The 22,619-nt window shown below is 34.2% G+C and overlaps 1 protein-coding gene across 1 annotated transcript in view; it reads left to right on the top strand.

Annotated features, from left to right (window-relative positions):
- The window catches only part of Cdh7 (cadherin 7), a 126,549-nt gene that overhangs the window by 5,795 nt on the left and 98,135 nt on the right, over window positions 1-22,619 (top strand). The window contains exon 2 of the mRNA XM_074069667.1: window positions 6,867-7,271. Coding sequence (XP_073925768.1) covers window positions 6,867-7,271 — 405 coding nt within the window. The remainder of the gene's footprint in view (window positions 1-6,866; window positions 7,272-22,619) is intronic.

The following is a 22,619-nucleotide window of genomic DNA, read 5'->3' as shown; positions in this document are numbered from 1 at the left end:
ATTTCCAAAATGTATTACATGCCTCTACTTTAAAAAGAAACAAAAGGAACAACGAATAACTAATTATTAAAACTCAGCTACTCTAAATTTGTGGATAGAAGTAAATCACAGGGAGCACCTCAGTAGTCACAGGTGGCTGCTATCCTGGGGAAGCAAGGACAAGTGAAGGTCTTTGAAGACCTTGGCTAAATCAGGAGACAGATTTCTTGCTGCAGTTTAAATAAAGCTACCTCTTGCCTAAAAAATAGCCAAAATGTAAAAGAATATTCTTCCAATTATCCCAAAGAACTACTTAGTAGAAGTTTGCTCTTACAGCAGTGGTCACACTTAGCATCGTGTCCTCTAACCACTGCTGTGGAGTGGTGTCCTTTCCACTTTTCATCTTTCGTAAAAGTGAACGAAGACTGTGCTGCTTGTCAAAATGTAGTTCAACTTTAAAGCAGGCTTGGAAATGACTCAATAGGCCAAAGCAAGATATTTATTTCATTTTGTTGTCATTATAGCTATGATTCCTTGTACTATTATGTTTTATAGATGAGCCAACAAAAGATCCAAGGGAATATTGGTTAGAGTCTAGAAGGTTTTGGCAGTCAACTATTATAGTTTCTGATTCTCTTAGATAAATCTATGAAGTGCACTGACAGTACTGGAGTGCCATTCCTGGAATTGCTTCCCTAGAAGATGCAATAATTAAATTTATGTTTAATGATAACATTCATTTTATTTTTTCATACCCTACCTCATCAAGAAATGTACCCGTTTTTAAAAGAGAGATATAACTTTATTTTTTGTTGATGCATAATTTCTTTAAATGAAAATTACCAATTGAAAATAAGTTGTGTATTAGTGTGGCAGGAATTAACTACCTCCTACAGCAGTTTGAGACCTATAAACTCCAGACAGCATGAGACACTGCTTGCCCTAGAGTTTAGAGAAACTTTGAGGCATAAGATCTTTAATTGTGATAAGCCATTGGTTGTTTATATCAAACTACAATTTGCCTATAAGTACCACAAAAATCTAAACAAGTAATATATTTCCTTTTAATATAATTGATATTCATATTATAGCACAGATTATTTCTAGAGAGCATATGGCATTGTGTGCTTTATAGGATGATATGTAGTGACTGGATCTATTTTATACTTCTTGTCATGTTTTTAGCATGGTGACTTTAATGTAGATGGAACAGGTACTGGAAGATTTGTACTTCTGTAATTTATAGTTGATATGTTGATGCATAGAAAACATTCTTTGTGAGTAAAAGATCTCCAGTCATTTGCTTTTAAGTATGAAAATAAGCATTTGATTAAGAGCATGATAGTTGCTTAATCTAATTTTTAAAAGATGCTAAGTGAACTAGAAAATCCAAGAAAATTTTATAGTGAAGAATTCATTCTGGTGAAACAATATTAGCTGTTAAATGAATAATAAACAATTTACTTTGAAATAATTCTTTGCCACTTAGTGGAGCAAAAATAACTAAAGCAAAATGATAGCATGATAAAATGTTTTCAGCTCAAGTAAGTGATATTGATTTAATAGATACCACCTGACTGATTCTCACCCACTTTCTTTGTGCTTTAGCCCATTTATACTTTCCTATTCAAAGCTCTCTTTCTTTTACTGATCAATTAATGTATGTTGTGTTGATCATAGTACTACTTGTAATGATTCTCATATAAAAAGTTTGGAAAAATATGGAAAATATAAATTAAAATGCAAATCTTAATCTTAAAATATCACAACAAACAAAAAGTGTTTTAAGTCTTCAATAATTTCTGAATTTCAAGTGAGTCATTAGTCCAGCAGCCATCAGAAGTACTTTCTGCAAACATCTTTGGTTGACCCTCGTTTACTCCTCTACTGGATATAACCTATTCCCCTTGTTTTTCTTCTGAGTTGTAATCTCCACATTGATAACTGTGCAGAAGTTGACACACATCTGTAGAAGTTACTTCAACTGTATATCAACATACATTTCTGCACATTTTTTTTTTACCATCAATTGTGAAGGGTTAGTTGTTCAGATCGCAGAGAACAATCTCCTCATCCTTCCTGCATGTCTCTGCTTGTTTCTGAAGTGAGTCTTATGAACTCCTGTGTGTGAACTTTGGGAGAGAAGACAGAGAAAGGGAGAAGATGAGCCATGTGGAAGTCTAAGATGGGCTGCAGAGTTTTGCTTCAGGGCATAGATGTGTGAGGCAAACTTTAGCTTGTTGTGAAAAGTTGATAATTGTTATCTGTCCCTGCTCAAATTCATTTACATGTAAAATGTTGTTGTGATACCTTTATACATGTTGATATTTTTATGAAGATAAGAGCCCTGTTTAGAGAAGTTAGGTAATGAATGATGAAATCTCAGATTCACTTTTGGCTACAACCAAACACAAAGAATTGAAATTTTTTATAACCCTCCATTATCCTTCCTTTCTTAAATGATAACACAGTTCAAGACAGGATGAGTTTGGTTGAACTGCTGTACTGCATTTACCTTGAGAATCAGCTGTTTGAAAAGGAAGCAGGGTTTTGGGCTGATGAAGAAAAAGGACAGCTGACCTGTGGCCAGAATGCTTTTCTCTTGTATGTTGGGTGGATGTTCCTGGTAGAGCTGGTAACTACCAAAAATATTTGTGAAATGTTATGAACACATTTGTTTTGCATCACAATTTTCTCTTTTTTTCTTTTTTTTTTGGTAGAATTGGGGGTTTGAACTCAGGGCTTTGTGCTTACAAAGCAGGCACTCTATCACTTGAGCCACACCTCCAGTCCTGCAGCACAACTTTACAGACAGCATTTTCTATTTTTCCAAATACATCCACAAAGGATATTGCAAAGGTATTTATCTACACACACAAAGTGCCACATATGCAAAGTGCCAGTTATAGTATCCTAGTGCAATATTGTTTACTTTGAGAGAAAAATTTTAAAACTTGGCTTAAGAAACAAATCCTCCAACTACTGAAGATAAGTACAAAAGAATTGTTTCAAAGTGATTGTGCTTCATAAATATGCTAGCTACCTAGAAATTTACATTCTGACTTATGAGGTTGATTTTCCGTATGAAAATGTAGTATGTCACCATGAATGTGAACACTGTGTAAAGATTTTCTAAATATTGAGTATATGCCTATCTCTATTCTAGGTACCATGGATACAGAGTAGGTGCACCTGTTCATCAGGATGTATGTTCAGGCTAATGCTTTTAAAACCCTTGATTTAACTGGGATAGTGAATGATTCTTTTCACAAATACTATCTCAGTAGCAGTCAGTCACTTGTGGCATGTTCTGCAAGTCCCTTTCTTTATGTGTTCTATTTGATAAACCTACAGTTTTGTTATATGGAATAGAAATGCTCCTCAAGAGGAAAGAAGAGTTTTTTGAAGAGCAACTTCTCTTTTCAAAGATCTTCTGTATTTTACCAGCAGGCCAAATGGTTCTTTTAAATGCCTATCATTTTCTTAAATTTCTCTGTCCTTTAACCTTAATTATTAGCAATATATATTTTATCATAACTTTAAAAAAGCCAGTAAAATCAGTTTTATATAATTGTCAAAAGTCTAAAAGTAAGATTGAGAAAAATACACTTTATATGACAATTTATTTCAGCTCCTTCACTTTGTAAATGTGTAAAATGAAATTCCGGGAGGATCCAAAGTCATGTAGCATATGGTTGGGGTGAAAGAGCCCGGTAATCTTATTCTTTGTCCAGTTTGTTGTTTTTTTTACACTCTGAATGAACGCAAGTAAACTTTGATCCTGATACTAGTGTTTGGCTAATAAAAATTTAGACAGAATACATTTAGGAAATAATTATGTATATATATTTAATTTATTATTATACTCAGGGTACATCGTAACATTTACATAAGTTTTTTATGATGTATCCTAGTCAAATTCACCTCCTCTGTTCTTCTTCTTAATAACCGTATTTTAAAAAGTATTTTAATACTTCTGTTTGTATTCATCTAGATTTTTTGATCCATGAACACTTAGTTCTCTGAAAACAACTAGAAGAACCATTGTCATTTATGGTAACATTTGTAAAAATATCTTGTTAGAATTGACAACATTAAAACAAAAAGTAACATCTATTCACAAGCTGTCATTTTATCATAACCAGTTTCACATTCAAAAATCTCATGATAATAATCCTAAAAACTGTTTAACTTTTAAATGTGCCAAGCACTATGCTTAGAATTCTGTGATTTGCTTGTTTAATCCTGTAAAATACATGCCATTACATTCATTTCCATTTACAAGTGAGAGGCTTGAGACTTTATCATGGAAGTTAACTTCTTAGAATTTTACTTGCCTAAGGTCTCATCTAGCAAGATTGTATGATTAAGATACGATAGACCTTTATATGTATTTTTTCTGATATGGACATCCACAGTCTTCATCAGAATGTGATAATGCTTTCTCCCCAGTTTTTTAGTTCTTTTAGAAGTTGGATACACATTTACATTGACACAGTCTTACCAAGTCCACTCAATCTATAAAGTAGTCTAGATAATATAATTTGGCTATCTTGTACCTTAAAAGTATATCTTAAGGGGTAAAGTAAATATATCACTTTTCAAAAAGGAAAATTTATTCTCTCTGGAGAAGTGAGAGTAGAGAAATTGGAACCACATTTGGTTCCCAGTTTCTTATGCTTATCTCAGTCCTTTTCCCACTACTCCAAACATCCTTCCACATCCCAAGGGACCCAGTTTGCCACTAATGAAGGAAGTGCATAAACTTGCCTCACCCCATTCCTATAGCCACTGAGGCTAGTGGCCACTCTTCAGGATTCTTGGCTCCTCCTGGCCTAATCCATATACCAGTGCACCATTGCCTACTTTCTACACCTACTTGCCCTGTTTGCTCTTGTTAGTCTGTCCCCCAGACCTCCCACAATGAGCTACCAACTTCGTTAAGGGGCTAAAATGGACTGTCTAGGTATGACCCCAAGTTTCTTGTTCTTTATAATTCTAAGTGTAGAACAGTTAGTCCTCTAGGGTGATTTGTAAATGGAGGAAATTCTTTTTCTCAGTTTTTACTTTTTAAAATTGAAACATAATAATTGTATGTATTTGTGAGGAATGGTGAGATATTTTGACACATGTATACAAAGTGTAATGATCAAATGAAGGTGATTTTAGTATATTCACTACCTCAAATGTTTATCATCTCTGGGTTCAGAACATTCAAATTCCTCTTCTTTAGCTATTTTTGAAATGTGCAATAAATTACTGTTGTCATTCTACTGTGCTATCAAATGCTATAAATCAACCTTCCTATCTAACTGTATTTTTGTATCTATTAACCAACCCTCATCATGATGGTGTAAACCCTACTCCAGCCTACCTCTTATCTCTGGATTTTGGGTGATTGCATTCAATGCTCAGGTTGCAGTTAACAGCTTTAATACTAGTTACTCCTGCTGATTTTCAGCATGCAGGAATTTTGTGGACATTGGGCAATTCTGAAATATCTTCTGCAATATTAAAACTTTATAGAGATTTTAAAAATGTATGTGCTTATTTTAACAGAGCTCGAAGTCAGTGGGACGTCTTCTATTGTGTTCACTTTGTAACATAATCATTAAATTTATGTGTTTTTTTTCTTTCACATTTCTCCTTCTGTATATAGCATGTTTCTTAAACAATTTGCTTGTTGAAAATTTTTGTCTGTTGAGTAACAGGCATTACTGTTATAGGGGAAATAGATAGAAAGATGGAAAAGTTTACAAGGATACTACATTTTCTGTTTTACTAGGGAGGTATCTTTTGATACTGAAGTTTTCTCTTCTTCCTAAAAATATACACACACAAACTCACACAAGCACATGATAATCCCTTTCCTTAATCATCTTATTATTGATTTATTTATAGGAAGTAAAATGAATTCACAAACAAAGTGAAACATAGTGATTTAAGTGAGCATCTTGTTATAAATTCTCTTTTCTCTGTGTTTTGGGGGTGTGTTTAGAAGTTTGTTTTGTAACTGATTTTGTATCTTTTGCATAATCAGAATTCTGTGACTGCAATAAATAGACATTAGAAAAGGTCTTTTCCATGCTGCTGTTGAAGCACCTTCTGGGTGCAAGCCAACAGGACGTGGGGTTCACAATTATAGTTGTTTTCCTCACCATCTACTGATCAATGTAATTTAATTCCATAAATGTTTATAGAGGAAGAGCCTACTATGTACAATTCATGCTGAAAATGTTCAGTAAATATTTGTAGAATAGCAAATAACTACAGTGAGAAGCATAACCTAAGATGCTACACAGCATACATGACAGTAAGTTTGAAAGGTAGAAAATAGAAACTACTGAGCTTCTCAGCTGATCACAATCAAATCAGAACACATCAAAACAGCTGAGGTTCTGTGACTCAGCATCAGTCAACCAGTTTTGAGTCATCTTACACGTTTTTATTTCTCTTTAGTTTTACAGAAGAGATTTAAACCAGCGTATGTCCTTCCTGTTTGGTTAAATACCTTCTTTGAACTGCTTTGCTTTCACAGTATAATAAAAATGAATGAAACTGACTATTATAAAAAGGCTAACATTAAAATTATTTTTAAAATGATGCTGCTACATTTATGTAAAATAAACCATATGTTCAAATCAAATGCCCTAGTAGTAACATGAAATTTTAAGGTTGCATTATGGAATGAAGTTAATTCTGCATCTGAGGTATTAATGTAATTTACAAATGTGGCAATGGCTATTGTTATTATCTACTTGTATAATTAATATTTGACAGTATAACAAATAATATCTTGGGAAATTCAATATTAAGTTAGTAAATGAAAGCTTAATATTATTATGTTTTCTGGATTCTGACATAAACCCTTCTCTTTGTTCTTGTAGGTATCTATTACACCATTCTTTGGCAAAGGCTACTCAACACTGGTGACCCCTTCCAATCCAACACTCTACAAATTATTGTCTTTGGACTCCCAGCTGACACCCTGCCGGAGGCAAGAACTACTAAGCCAACTGGAACTGTGCCTTTTCTCTTGTCAAGGTTTTTTTCTTACACAGGAAAAAGAAAGAAAAAAAAAGATGAAGTTGGGCAAAGTGGAGTTCTGCCATTTTTTGCAGCTAATAGCTCTTTTGCTGTGCTTCTCTGGAATGAGTCAAGCAGAACTCTCAAGGTCCAGATCAAAGCCGTATTTCCAATCAGGAAGGTCACGGACCAAGCGCAGCTGGGTGTGGAATCAGTTCTTTGTGCTGGAAGAATACATGGGTTCAGACCCCCTCTATGTAGGAAAGGTAGGGCATTTGACCTTTCAGAGTTGCAAATGGTTATGGTCAATATCTATGGGTGGATGCAGAACTACTCGTTTTTGCACTGGTGATAGAAAACATAAAACATTACTCTCATGAAGGAGTTTATGAAGGTTTTGTTATTGGCTGCCACGAAGTTGTAGTCAGAGTTTCATCAAGTACAGTGGAGTCATAGGTTAGAGAGTGAGGCTCTATCTTTAAGAACAGGTGAGGGGTCCTAGAGGCATGGTTTATCACAATGGCAGCACATTCTTAAACTCTTGTTACTACAATTAGAGTATTTGCTAATAAATGGAGGGTAGTGGGTTCTTACACCAGCTGAATTTCTAGTTGCTGATTGTGAGACACTGTGAAAATAACTTGCATACTTAGATTTATGCGTGTATGTATTTCCTGACACTTGCCATTTAGAAACTGCAAGGTGAAGTGGTTGAACTTAATGGTTCCAACTTATGAGCATTTCAAGCCCACTTTTCTTCATGGTCTTGTTTTTTGTAGATCGTTGGTTTTGCTTGTTAGATTGATTTTCTTGCTTTTTAAAATTTTCTAAAAATGAGCGTGAACAGAGGTCAGCTGGAAGTAGCATTACACAAATCATGAGTAGTTCATGGCACATGTGTTTGGTGGCCAAGCGGTGGCCAAGTTGAGATTTTTTTCCCACAGCTTTTACCTATCTGAGTTTTGGAGCAGAGGCTTTCACCTGAGGACCTACTGAATGGAAGGGCACTTCAAGGAGCATGATTTTTTCCCTCCACTCCATCCTTAGATCAAATTTCCAAAGATTTCCTGAATTTTCAATTTGGTGTTTAGTCCTGTTACAAGTGTACTGGAAAAGACACACCAGCAAGAAGTCTATACCCCTGTATTCTACCTTCTGCTTTGTCATTTTTATGCTTCTGTTCCTCATAAAATTAAGCATATATAACAGATGGGTTTATTTATAAATAAATTTTTCAGGTTTGAAAGCTCAAGGTAGAATCTTATTTTAACCGAATAATCTTGGTTATTTTTTTCCTTAGGTCATTGTTTTCACTTAATTTTACCTTAAGAAAATGTGAAAAATTATTTTTCTTAATGAGCCTTTATGGTGTTTAAGGTAATCTTTATTGTGTTTATTATTTTTTTCTTGTAGTCTCTCTATATTTTATAAATATTAACAGGTACTATATTGTAAACAAAAGGATTTAAATAAATTAGTGTGTTCTATACCTGTGGATTAAGATTACTTTTTGTCCACTGATAACATTTTCCTGCCTTAAGAAAGCATATGTAGATAAAACGTGTTTTTATTTATGTATGTATTTCTCATGGCCACTCTCTTGTGCCAATAGTATCAGCATCTATACCTATGTTATGACACATATTATAAAATATGTATATAATATGTGATAAACTTGCCCTCTTACCTGCTTTTCTTAGAAAAAAGAAACATGAGAGCAGTAATCATAAATGTAATGCCTTGACTAAGAATCTAGCTCTTAATTCCATTCATTTCAATGGATATTTAGCGAATTTAGTTTTCTTTAGTGAGCACTAATATTTAACTAATCTTAAAATAGACCATAGCTGTTAGGTAAAACCATGTTTTTGTGAAAATGTAAATGTTTTTATTTCTTTATTTAATTATTCATTTATTCACATGTGCATACATTGTTTGGGTCGTTTCTCCCCTCTGCCTCCCTCCCCCACCCTCTTACCCCTAACCCCCTCAGTTCCAGGCAGGTCCTGTTCTGCCTTTATCACTAATTTTGTTGAAGAAAAGACACAAGCATAATAAGGAAGACAAAGCATTTTTGCTAGATGAGTTGAGGATAGCTATACAGAAATATTCCTAGCATAGCTTTTGTGAGCTGGTGGATTGGCTTAAGTTTTAGAATACCTGCCTAGCAAGTGTGAGAACCTGAGTTCAAACCCCAGTACCACCAAAAAGAAAGAAAGAATGAAAAAAAAGGTCAGGAGATATAGGAAGAAGTAGAAAACCCAAAACATGAAAGCATTTGATGTCCCCACTCCAGAGGAGCAAGTACGGAAACCTTAAAGCGACAGAGAGCAACGTGAGAAGGGGATCAGTAACCAGTGTAAAGATCAGTAAATGTTTTTAAAAGCAACAAAAATTTTACCATTAATCTGGTTTTAAGCAAAATTGTCTATACTAGATTGACATTTTAAAAATCAACACAATTATAAATTATTTTTTTATTTCATATTCTTCACATAATAATTCAGAATGCTTAAACTCAAATAATTCCTGCAAGTTGATTTAAAATTATGAAAATGTATGTCTTGGAGGTTGTTTAAGCACCAAATGTGTACGACATTACTGGGCAGTATCATCTATATCAAAGAGAAATTGCATGGTTTCTTGATTAGAGAATCAGAGATTACTTAGCAGAGTTTATTTGACAGGAAAGTAGGTTTGTATTTATCTCCCGATGCTGTATATTCTGGGCTTAGTACAACTGTTCACTGTGAAATGCCCAGGATGGAAATGAGCTTTAAAAATTCTTAATTGACTAAAAAAAAAACTTCTTAATTGACTAAAGTACAGAAGAATGTCAACATGATAATTTGAGATGTAATGAGGATTTGTAAATCAAAAAAATAAATCCAAGACCTTACATTAACAATGTGTATTTCATTGTAACAAGGTGACCAAACATGAAAACTGTAGATTGTATAGCATGAGCTGATAAGTGATGCTTTTTGCATTCATGGTCTGAATAAGCAGAGGAACAAAAATAACTCTGACCTCAGTATATTTTTGATCACTTGTGTATACAAAGTACAATGTTTTTGTTTCTTTGTTTAGTTAAAGGAGGTGATGACTATGACTAGAAGTGCTTATAGGACAGCAAACTAAACATTCGTAGACAAAGATGTGGAGGAAATATGGACAGATAATCATGAAGGAAAAGAACTAACCTTATTAGTATTTTTCACAGATGTCTGTCAAACCTAGCATAGTTAGATGTCCACACTGTTAGTCATCTAGACAACATCTAGATATCTAGGTAACTGGAGAATGTAAGCGATGACTCTGATAAATCTTACAGCTTAATTTGATGACATAATGGATAAGTACAGTGTGTGTCAGAGTGACATCAGTTCTATTGCTTGCTCTACCCCATCCTACTACTTCTGTAACTGCCTATTAATAAATTTTAGTTTCTCCTAAAATGAGCTTAATGATATCTGCCATTTATTTCTGTTACTTGATAAAAATTTCAAAATATTTGGAATATGCATTCAACTAATCTAGACATTATATATTCTACTTCAATACCTATTAATAAATTCACTGGGTATTGATAATGTATTGCATTATAGGTGAAGTGTTTTATTTGTGATCCATCAGGTGAAAGTAGATACTATTTTATGTATTGCATAGTGTTCATAATTATTACAATTAATTAGAAAGAAAGTCTGCTTTGTGTGTGCTTAGAAATGCAGAAATAATTTCTGTAAATTTTTTCAGACCTTCAAATTTGTAGACTGTATTAATAGCTGTGGATAGCAAGCTCAATTAAATGATTATGCCATAAATAAAATTTGGTCATTAAGACATTGAAGATAATGAGGTCACAATATGGCTTTTGACCTTATTATTTTAGCTAATTTACTGAGATTGTTTGACATAAGATAACCTGAGACCAAAGTTGAACAGATTCAAATGGGATCAGGAGTTCTTCAATGAGAACCATGGCTGTTTTCTTGTCCTTCTTTGGGGAGCATGAAGTGGAAAGATCTTGCCTTTGGCTGTTACAGGTTGTCATTTTTATCTGCTGTTCGCAGTTCATAGCAGCTCACATTTTCCACCCGTTTCATTGCATCACATTGAACTTTTCCAACCTCTTTTCTTCACATTGGCATTTCTCTCTTAACATCCCCTAACCATCTGACAAAAAAATCTGTCTTCAAAACTGCCCAGCCTCTGTTCCAGGTATTAAGTAGTTTTCATCTTTCCAAACTGTAGTGGACTGTCAGCTGGTGGCTGCACCTGAGGCCATTACTTTCAAGGAAGTATGTGCTCTGTGCATCTTCCACAGTCTGCTTCCATTGCTCTTCACATCACTCTTGCTCCACCCCCCTATTTTTTGCTATCTCCTTTCTTCCTTACTGATTTGGGAGAATTTATACCTATTACTCTAGTAAGAATCAAATACATAGAAATGCAGTGTTCAGGACTGTCTTTCCTTTACATCAAAGCTTGCTGGAGAGCATCGGTGAACATTTGCGATGCCTTTCATTACACCTCATCACCATCTCTCACTAAGAGACTGTCTCCCGGGATATAAAGCTGCATTCAGTGTTTCAGAAAAGAAATTTTCACCATGAAAATAGGTTCTGTTAAATAACAGATTAGATTCCTTAGCTGGGAAATTTTATGTTAAATACACAAAAAGAAAATAACGAATCCCAAGTTTTAGTTACTTAGTGAAGAATATGTTCATCACAGTAACATATTTTATAGATTTTACTAGAAAATAACAAAGTGTCTAATACGCTCAGAATAAATCCTAAGAGAAAACAAAGCCAGTTTATTTTTCATAAGTATGTATAGAAGCCCATTTTCATAGTATGTTTATAACCAGAGTTAGTTTGTTCTTACTTTCTTGGTAGCTTGCTGATAAAAGTGTGGAGCTCCTGCTGGTTTCAAAAGGAATTTGGACACAGATCAGCTCTGTGGGATGCAAATAAGTTCAGATTTTTAGAAGTACCTTCAGGCAGTATTTTTAGCTCTTACATTAATCCAGTGTAAACATAAGGTATTAAGTGCATTTTTTCCACATAAAATCAATAATTGAAAATTTTTGTTTTGTTTCCTTTTTACCATATTGCAAATAGAATGTCACACTGTGTCACTGATTATGTAAGTGCAATATTGCTGATTATCTTCAATGCTATCTTAAGTTGCAAATGAAGATAATAATTCCGAAGGCTTTATCAGATAGAAATAAATAACTGAAAGTTGGAGAAAGTGAGGAACTTTCAGGAATTTATCTAATTGTAGCCAACCTAGATAGTTTAGGTTAGGCTCACATTGCCTGTTCTGTGTTCATCATTTTAAAATGCTACATTTCATGTTGTTTGTGCTTATACACACTCAACTTGACACCTTCTTGGTAATGGAAGCCACAGAAATGAAGAATAAAATGCAGTCTATACTGTGTTTTGACACTGTATTTGTAGTAAGTTTTTAAGTATAAAAGACAAGACATGAAATGATTAGGATTTTGTATATGCAGTGCACTATAAATTGTTATCTAAAGTTTTATGTGCAGGGCTTATAGACACAGAACTATGGAATTTGCCACAGTCTGTGCAACTCCGAGATAATGACAAAATTAGATAAATGGACAGTCTGCCAGCTTTTGCTCGTTTAAGCATATGTAGCATATGTAGGCAAGTAGTATAATGGAGTAAATTCTGTCCTAATTGTTTTGCATGATTTATACTGATTATCAGTCTTAGGTTGACTAGCAGGAAAAAATACTAGTTTGCACAAATTTGCTTAACATTGCATTAAAAATATTCTTTCATGTGCCGTTAAACCTATGTGTTTTATTTCTTCCTTTTTCCCGCTTTCTTCTTCAAATACTAAGCAAATATCTACTCTGCAATAGAGTTTGTGCTTAATTGGAGAGTTAAATCTAAAGAGACTACTTTATAGAATTCACAATCTAGTTGGTAAGCCAACCAAGTAACCAGATGGTAAAGAAAAGTAGTAAATTTTAAGACTAAAGTATAGCTATGGAGGTAGGTAAAACAGAGAAGTTAATTCAGGGACCCATGACAAATGTTTGCTTGAGGGAATGTACCTCTAAAATTTCTTTAATTTTTTTAATATACTGTCTTCAAATCCAACAAAATAAGAGAGATTTATCTCCTTGGGTAGTAGGGCAGAGCCTTCTCAAACTCTACTAGGGGAAGCTTTATACGGTAGATTGAGTAAACAGAAACTCTTATAGTTGCAATTTTCTCATTATTTTGAGCAGTCTCTGAAATAATAAGTTTTGATGGCCTCATCTGTCAACTGAAGATCAATTAGGTAAAATTTTTTTAACTTTTTATTTTATTTTATTTATTTTTTCATTACTAGGAATTGAACCCAGAGCCTCCCACATGTTAATCAAACTCTCTGCCACTTGTACCATAACCCCAACCCTTTTGTTTATAATTTTGGCTTTGAGATAAGGTCTCACTTGTGTTTCCTGGCCTAGCCTTTTAAACTCATGATTGTCCTGCCTCTGGATCCTGAATTCTGGGATTATAGAAATGCACTAGCATTTCTGGCTAAAATTTATTTTGAAGTAATTTTGGATTTACAAATAAGTATTGCTATTCTCAAATACAGCTTCCTCAAATGTGATTATCTTAATAATTGTAAAAATGATTTAAGCCAGAAAATTAACATTGGTGTAATATCATTTACCGATCGGTAGATTGTGTTGGACTTTTGCTAATTGTTCCAATAAAGTACTTCTCCTGGTGAGAACAAATTCATTATCACATCTTTTCATTTGTTTTATCTCCTTAGAGTTTCCTAGTCTGGGGTAGTTTAGGATTCAGTTATAATTCTTGATCAAATATTTGTTTGAGTATCTCACAGTGGAGATCTGTCTCTTACCTCATTTTAATGAACACATTTCAGGAGTCATATTTTTAGCAAGAATACTACAGAACTGATCTTTTTCCCTTCTCATGAGCCATATCAGGAGGTCAGGACGTTGATATGTCTCATTTTCAATAATGGCTTGATTAAGGTGGTATATGTCAGTTTTCTCCAGTGACAAAAAATATTATCTAGAAGCTTAGAAATTTCAAAAGAGGTCTAAAATTATCTAACTGTCATTACAGATGTGACTAAACACTGCTGCTTGCTTTAGGGAGATGCAAGGAATTACTCATTACGTCCATTGTCCACTTTAAGATGAAGACTGGGTTCATCTGGAACTTTGGCCTAATTTAAATCTATAATGCTGTTGGGAAAACCCATAATTTTATGTAGTAATTGAGGATGTGTCTCCAAAGCACATCAATTTAGAGCACATCAGAGAAATTGATTTTTTTCTAAACTGTGCAATAATATTGTCTAAGGTTCAGGATACTAAGATTTTTTTTACTGATTTATAATTAAAAACAAAGGCTTCTATTTAGTTATTTGAAAAATAAAATGTCTTTTCATTGTAAGGTTAAGTCCCAAATACATAAACATTATAATTACAATTAAAATATTTTTTCAGAAAATAAGACACTTAGAATCCTGTACATTAAAAGAAGCAGTATCAGAAAACATAATCTAATATTTATGCTTTTATATTTTCACAGAGTTGAAATATCAACAGGACACAGAGTTACATTTAATTTTGAAAAGATTTAAAAATGACAGTTCCTTTTTATGATTCTCTTTTAGAGTCTATGATAGTTGTGCTTCATACTTAATACTGAGTTAATGTTCAAAAAGCCTTGAGTTAGAAAGAAGATGATTTTATGTTACAATATGAGGTAATGGATACATTTGAAAGTGAAATAAGTAGGTAATAGTAGCATGTAGAAGTTGGAAGTAGGATACAAAGGAATAGATATTAGTCTTATCACTGTGAAGAGCTAGAAAGCTTATCTGGATGTTTATATGGGATAATTCCCTTCTCTGTAAATCCTAAAACCTTAGCACAATACATACTAAAATTAACCCTGATTTTTCATAAAACCAATCAATCACATTTTAAAATTTTGAGTATCGTATTGGTCTTTTCAGGTTGCCGTAACAAAATATTAAGCTAGATGTCCTAAACAACAGAACTTTATGTCTTATGGTTTTGGAGGCTGGAAAGGCAAGGTCAAAGTGTCAACAGGGTCAATTTCTGATGAGGACTCTTCCTGTCTTACAGAGTGCAGCCTTATTCCTATGTCTTCACAAGGCAAAGAGAAAGCTATTTTTCCTTTTTTGTTGGCAGTGCTTGGGTTTTGAACTCAGGGCCTTGTGATTGCTAGGCAAGTGATCCACCACTTCAGACACAGCCTCAGCCCTTTTTCCTTTAGTTTATTTTCCAGATAGGGTCTCACATTTTTTCCTGGTTGTGAGCCTCAGAACTCAGAGGTCTTCTTCCATCTACCTTCTGTGTAGCTGGGATTACGGGTTTGTGCCACCATGCCTGACTTCACATCTTTCTCTTTTTTTATGAGGCTACCAAGGACAACCTGAGTCACCTCATAAATGCCCTAAAAACAAATTTAGTACTTTTGGAGTTAGGGTTTCGTCATATGAATTTTGGAAGAAGTCATAATTCAGTTCAAGTATCTAAACTTATTTGAACTAATAAAAAATAGAGGAATTAGTGGCAAGTAATTATTAAGATTAATTCATTTACCTTCCCATAACTGCTGGTTCTACATGCATAGTTTCAACCAACTTTGAATCAATATTTGAAAAAATACTGTGTCTGTACACTAAGGACATTTTTGTGTCATTGTTCCCCAAAGAAAATAATATAACAACTAATTTCATAACATTTTCATTGTATCACTCATTATAAGAAACCTACAGTTTCTTATAATATTTATATTGTAGGGAGGTTGTGTATAAATTATGTGCAGGACTCGACAATTTTATATGAGGAACTGGAGCATCCATAGGTGTTGGTATCTAGGAGGGGTCCTAAAATCTAATTTCCCCTGAATATTATTTAATTAAATTATGATAATTTTACATATTGCAGGAAAAATTGTATTCTATAGATTAGTTGTAGTAATTAAAAATTTCCAAACTTTGTTGGAGCATGGTTTCACTGAGGGTTTGAAAATTTTGCCCAAGTTTGTTTCATCCAGTTGTAGGTATTAGGCCAAAAACCAGGGAATTGTCTTTCCTGTTGCCACACAAAGAAAAATATAGATATGGGGATAAAAACAAAACTGTGGTAAAGCCAATCTACATTTCTACTCAGGCTGGAATGCTTGTCTTCTGTAAGATAAATGCAGAAGGGTAATTTCTCAAGGATGTAGCTGTTTTACAGGAATGGTAATTAAAGTACCAGAACCAAAATGACTGCATCATTCCAGCACGTCCTGTGTGTAAACAGTGCACAACTATCTGATAAGAATGCTTCCCTTAGAATGTTTACTTATCTCCAGAGTTAAAATGCTGACATGTTTTAAGGTATTTAGCTGAAAACACACAAACAAAATTTGGCCAACACATACATAATGTTCAACAGATGTGAGTTTGAAAGATTTATGATGATCACTAGTAAAATTAGTCAAACCATGCTTAAATTAGATTTTTCTGATTTGTGAGTCATTTAAGGGTCCACATTGGAGCCGAATATGTATGGAGAGGGAAAGATTTACATTATGCACTGAGTTCCTTGGAGTAGTGAAGAAATAAGATTGAAACTATCATTTTCTTTTCCATAATACATCTAAGAAACTCAGTTCTGTATCTCATATCTTCTCTGAATGGAATCATAACAGAACTGATTTGGGGAAGTTAACTGCTATGCCTTGCTTATTCAGGGGAAACAGATACTGGCGGGTTCTAGTGGTTGGGATTTATTTTGTACCTATGAAAATGAAGCCCATAGTGAGCTCCAATTTTTCTTAATTAAAAATGACCCTTAAAGACATAGATGAGAATGACCACATTACCTATTTCCGATAGTGTAAGCTTATTTGTAAAGCTAAAGTAACGCATAGTCTGTGAAGAAATGTAGAGCCATGTTTAAATAATAAGTAAGTCTTCAACCTTGGAAAAGTAGTTTTTCTAAGGTTAATATTAAGTAATGTAATATAGTTTAAAACTTGACATTGAAACACAGACTTTACTAAAGCAATTAAGTTATCTTTTTGGTTGATCATTAGAACACTTGAAAATAAATGTTTACCTGTGGCAGAATAGCTGAGTTCAGTGAATTTGATAGAGAGCAGTTGTGGCCTGTAATGATCTGAAACAGAGTGTTTTTCTCATTGATTAGATCATTTGTGGGAAACGTGAGTACAATTGATGATGGAAAATATACACAAGTAAGGGAGGACTAAGGTTTAGGTCAGAGCAGGGAGTGCATTTTGTTTCAGACCCAATTTAGATTCCACTGGGGATGTGTATGATCAAAAACAATCCTCAAATGACTAACACCTTGCAATATATTTTCTCAATGCTATTCTCTTCACACTGTGATCTTTAATTTATGTAAGGTTTGACTTTTCTATAAACTCTGAGCACACTGAGAACGTCTAGAATTCCACAGCATTTCATAGTTAACTCTCTGCCTACTCATAACTAATGCATGGATGCAAGGGAGAAAGAGAGAAAATATCGTTTCAACTGTTTCCATTGCTGTTTAACAGTTATTTTATTATTGTTCCAAACAGTGATTTCTCTTGAATTGAGCAAAAGATATAAAGCATAACATATAATTTTGGGTATAAGATTCACATAAATCACATATAATGATTTTATCAAATTATATGCTTCCTTAATATCAAATCTAAATGTTATATTGGCATCAAATATTTTCATAAAAAGGTAATATATTCTACTTTTAGTATTTTTTTAATATCAGGAATTGCTTGGGGCTCTGAAGCTCATTTACTCTAGTTTCCTGAACTCGAGAATTCCTTGCACAACTTGCCTGATAAGTGACCTGGAGACCTGGAATCTGTTTCAGAGTTCCATGATCTGGGTTTCTATATTGGCTCCACCACGTACACGTGATGTGATTTCAAATAAATACACTATTTTCCCATTTTGCTCACTTAAAATAAAATCAGTACAATAATGCTAACCTCACGAGGCTGTTATAAACACAGAAAGACTACAAAAGTATAAAATGACACATAACAGAGTGTATTTCTTTCTTTTCTTTTTTATTGTTGTGCTGGGTGGGAGTACATTGTAGCATTTACAAATGTTCTTACAATACATCAAGTATATCATTCTTGAATTCACCCCGTCCATCATTCTCCTTTAACCTCCCCTCCCACCATAGATGAGTACATTTCTAAGCTAGTGCGCTTCCTGAGGAAATCGGGATTGGGTGCAGCTTGAGTACAGTGCTCATCCCACATCTTGGTTGGTATAAACAGGAAGCTCACAAAATTGTGAGGCACGTGAGTATTGTTGGGAGAGGCTATTGAGTTTTACAACTCCCATTTATAGGAATTTGAAATATATCTAGTTGTTAAAATATTTGAAGGCAACAATTTTGCATTCCTCCAATTTTAAATGAATGCTTGAAAAGATTAAATAATTCTTCCTCTTAAGCATTTACATATGACATGATTTCCAGAGTTGTTCTCATACTAAGCTGTACTCATTTCTTTATTTGGCAGTACTAGGGTTGAACTTGGGACCTTCCACTGCTAGTCAGGTGCTCTACTACCTGAGCCACACCCCAGTCCATGCTTACTTTATTTTTTTTTTGCAGATAGGGTCTTGAACTTTTTGCCTGGAGCAGCTGCAGACTGCAATCAATTCTCCCACCTGTGCTTACCTGGGTAGCTGGCATTGCAGGCATGCCCCAGCACGTCTGGCCTTGTGTTTGCTTCTTTATGTCCTGAAATATAAAAATCAGAATTGCATTTATACAATCTGTAATAATCTATAAGCAGCCCAAAAAATAGAAATCAAGAATTTTATTTCTCTAGATAAATTGATATGAATTTTATTCCTGTATTAACACTAAAGCCATGATTGCATTAGTTACTATTTTTATTGTAAGCTTTATTACTATGTTCATTTCTTAAGGACAATGAAAAGTTAGGGTGTGAGACTAAATGTAGTTAATAATGAATATGTTAAAAGGAAACCTCAGTAGAATAAATATTGACGATGGAAGCTAAAACCAATCCTTTCAAAAATAGTTTTCCTCAGAAAAATATTAGATAAAGAGTCCAGTGACTCTTCCATTAAATTTTCAAACTTTCTGCACAAACTGCTGTTTGTTTGTGTTTACCTTTCTCTCAGGACATTCAGCAATCCTCCTTTTGTTTTAACAAGTTAAAACAACCTTTTTCATAAATAGTGTATTCTGTCCTCCAGGTAGAGAGGCAGCCCATTGCATTAGTGCATCACAGAGCTGCAGGGCCAGACTGTGTATTCAAGACTGAGCCTCATGCATCCGGTCAGGCATGGTTTCCTTGGGGCTGTCATTCCGTGTGTCTAAAGCTACTCCTATGTCTCTATGTTCAAGCCACAGGTGCTAGGACAGTCTAGTTTAATGGAAAAGTGTGTGACCCAGGAGACAAGGAGATAGGAATGTGAATGATAACTGTATCCCCTGAAATGCAGGATCACAGACTTTATCTTTCCCATAAGTCCTATGCAAGTTCTGACTCTGTTTAAAAACTGTTCATATATCAAGCAGAAGGAAATAAAGGGAAAACGGTAGTTGGGAAAAGAACTAGGTATTGCTGTGGCTGTCTGGAAAGTTCAATGTGTGATCCATGTAGCAAGAAGACTTCAATTGATTTTCTGATCAGTGTATCTGATAAAAGGAGATTGAGAATAAAGAAGTAAGAGCTTTAGAAAAGTGATGTGGAAGTTTTTGTTTTGTTTGGGTTTGTCTGACCTGGAAGTGATCCAGGAACTTGCATGTTACATGACCATCTTTGGATATGTCACCTAATTCAGAGGGTATAAACAGTAATGAATTAATTGATGGTGCCAGTACATGAGAAGGAGTTAGCCTAGATGGAAACTTCTAACTCAGGGTCATAAATCAGGGAAATCTAAGTATGAATTGAAACCCAATCACTTACTTTGAAATGACTTAGCTTCTCACAGCTTAATCTCTGTAAATGGGCTTAAATAGGTCTTATGCAGTACAGTTCTTGTCAGGACTAAATAGCATGATATATATAAAGAACTTCATGCTTGATATGCAGAAAGCATCCAGGCCAAGTGCAGCGGTTCAAGCATGTAATGCCAGCTACTTGGGAAGCAGAGATGGGGACGATTGTGGTTCCAGGCCAGCCAGTGCAAAAATGGTTATGAGAACTATCTCAACAGAAAAAACTGGGCATAGTGGCTCATGCCTGTCATTCCATCTGCACAAGGAAGCATGAATAGATTTTTGAAATAGGGTCTCATATTATGCTAAGGCCAGTAAATATAAGTCTTACTTTGTGAGACCCTATCTCAAAAAATAACCAAACCAAAAAGGGCTGGCAGTGTGCTCAAGTGATACAGTGCCTGCCTATCAAATATGAGGCTCTAAGTTAAAAAACAAAAAAACCCACCATGCATTAAGTGTTTGCTGTTATTGTTAGTAGTAATGGTACCCATTTTTACTCTGGAGTCAACTGCTACTTTCTCTAACTGACCTTGTTTAGGTCTTTTCTTCTTTAAGCCTACTTTAAACACCTTCTCAAGTTTAAGGAGAAAAGAATGGTGGTAAGCAGAATCCATCACATTGGCATTCTTCCTGACCTTGAACAAGTCCTTAAATTACCTTTCCCTTTCCTCTCATCCATCACAAAGAGACAGTAATACCAGCTTCCCTTCCTCTACGAAGTATGAGTCAAACTTAAATCACCTGTGAAAATGCTTCGAAATGTATAAACTATTAAATGTTAAATGTAATGTTTATGGAAAGAGCACACACTAGCTTCATTTATAAAATATTAGGATAGAACAGAATTTGCGACACAAATTTCTGGCAATTATTGATGAATAATACTTGGATAGTACCTTTGGTAATTATTGGTGACTAATACTTTTATATAAGTTACAATTTTACATAAAACATTCCAAGATCTGGCTGTCATTTTAGTAGTTTATATATTCAGAATCAAATCAGGTTTAAAATTACCTAGCACAGCCTTTCAAATCACACATTTGAAGTAAGGAATGAATACTCACACACACACATACACACACACACATATATGCACACACATGCATAAACAAACACACATGCGCACATACACACATGCACACACAAACATGCACACACATACACATATAAACACACATATACATGCACACATATACACATACACACATGCACATACACACATACAAACAAAACATACATTCACACATACAAACATGCACACACATGCACATACATGCACACACACATACACACGGAGGATAGTTCAGTTTTCAAATACTTTTCAAATCATGAAAGGTAATGAAATCTTTGAGAGTCTCCCAGGAGGCAAGAGATTCCATTGCTATTAGAATTCTACTGAAGAAAAGTGCTACTTAATGGAAGTAGATAAATGGGATTGCTTGATAATCTCTGTGTTTCTCAGTTCATTTTCTTTCTTTCCTTTTTTTTTTTTTGCAGACTATGCTTTAGCTCAGAACTTCTTTTAGTTTGATGTTGGACTGAAACCTATAACTAGGATTTACCAACTCCATACATCATTAAACTCTGAATTAAAAAACTAAGGGTGACTAACTCATAGTTTACTTCCCTAAATAGTAGTATTTAAACACCTTTAGCTTAGTATTCAGAACGTATACTTATTGTATAGCATTGTAGAGTGAGGAAATCCTGACAATTTGAGGGGAAGTAATAAGCATCTTCATATAATTTAAGTGCTCCCATTACATACATAAGAATTGTTTTCTACATTTTTTAAAGTTGAAGTAGAAAATAATTTTTTGTTTTTTATAATTCATATTACTATGAAAATCCATAGGGAGGGATCTAGAGCACTTATAAGGGGAAAATATTGTCAGGCTTCTAAGAATTACCATGCAAAGGTTAAGAGTTGTGTGGGCAGGTAGTCCATAATATAATTAACAAAAAATATGGAAAAAGGAGATAAGAAATTGTTCCTCTTTTTCCATAATTTAAGTAAAATGAAAGACATATGTTAAAATGAATCATCCAAAGGATATATACAAAGCAGGAAAGGGCTCCTAGAAATGCAACTCTACAGAATAAATATGAAGAAAATGCTACTATAACTATTTCTTCATACACAAAAATAATTATGCCAGTTGGCAACATCCAGATGAAAATGTTACCAGTTTTACAGAAAACTTTATTCATTCAATCATGGAAATTCTTGTGGTTCCTTGATGAAATGAAGGCTAATTCCATCCAAAAGCTCAAAGGATACTTGAGATGTGATCTCTGCAGTAGTGCTAGCCTATAGAAGTGAGACAAAACACTTCATCTTGTTGGAAATTTATTCACTCAACTTCATAAATTTGTGTTTTGTCCATCCAAACAGAAGCATCTGGTTGAGTGGAGAGATTGCATATTCTGCCATCAAAAATTCTTCATTGGGTAACTTCTGGTGATGTGCTTTCTCCTTTACCGTCTGACATCCATGAAGTGAGAGTTCTAGTGGAATACATGCTCTTATCCTACATTC

The sequence above is a fragment of the Castor canadensis genome, chromosome 4 (assembly GCF_047511655.1).
Source record: "Castor canadensis chromosome 4, mCasCan1.hap1v2, whole genome shotgun sequence".
Classification (NCBI taxonomy): domain Eukaryota; kingdom Metazoa; phylum Chordata; class Mammalia; order Rodentia; family Castoridae; genus Castor; species Castor canadensis.
Note: the sequence above shows the minus strand (reverse complement) of the source record. Positions and strands in the feature narration are given on the sequence as shown.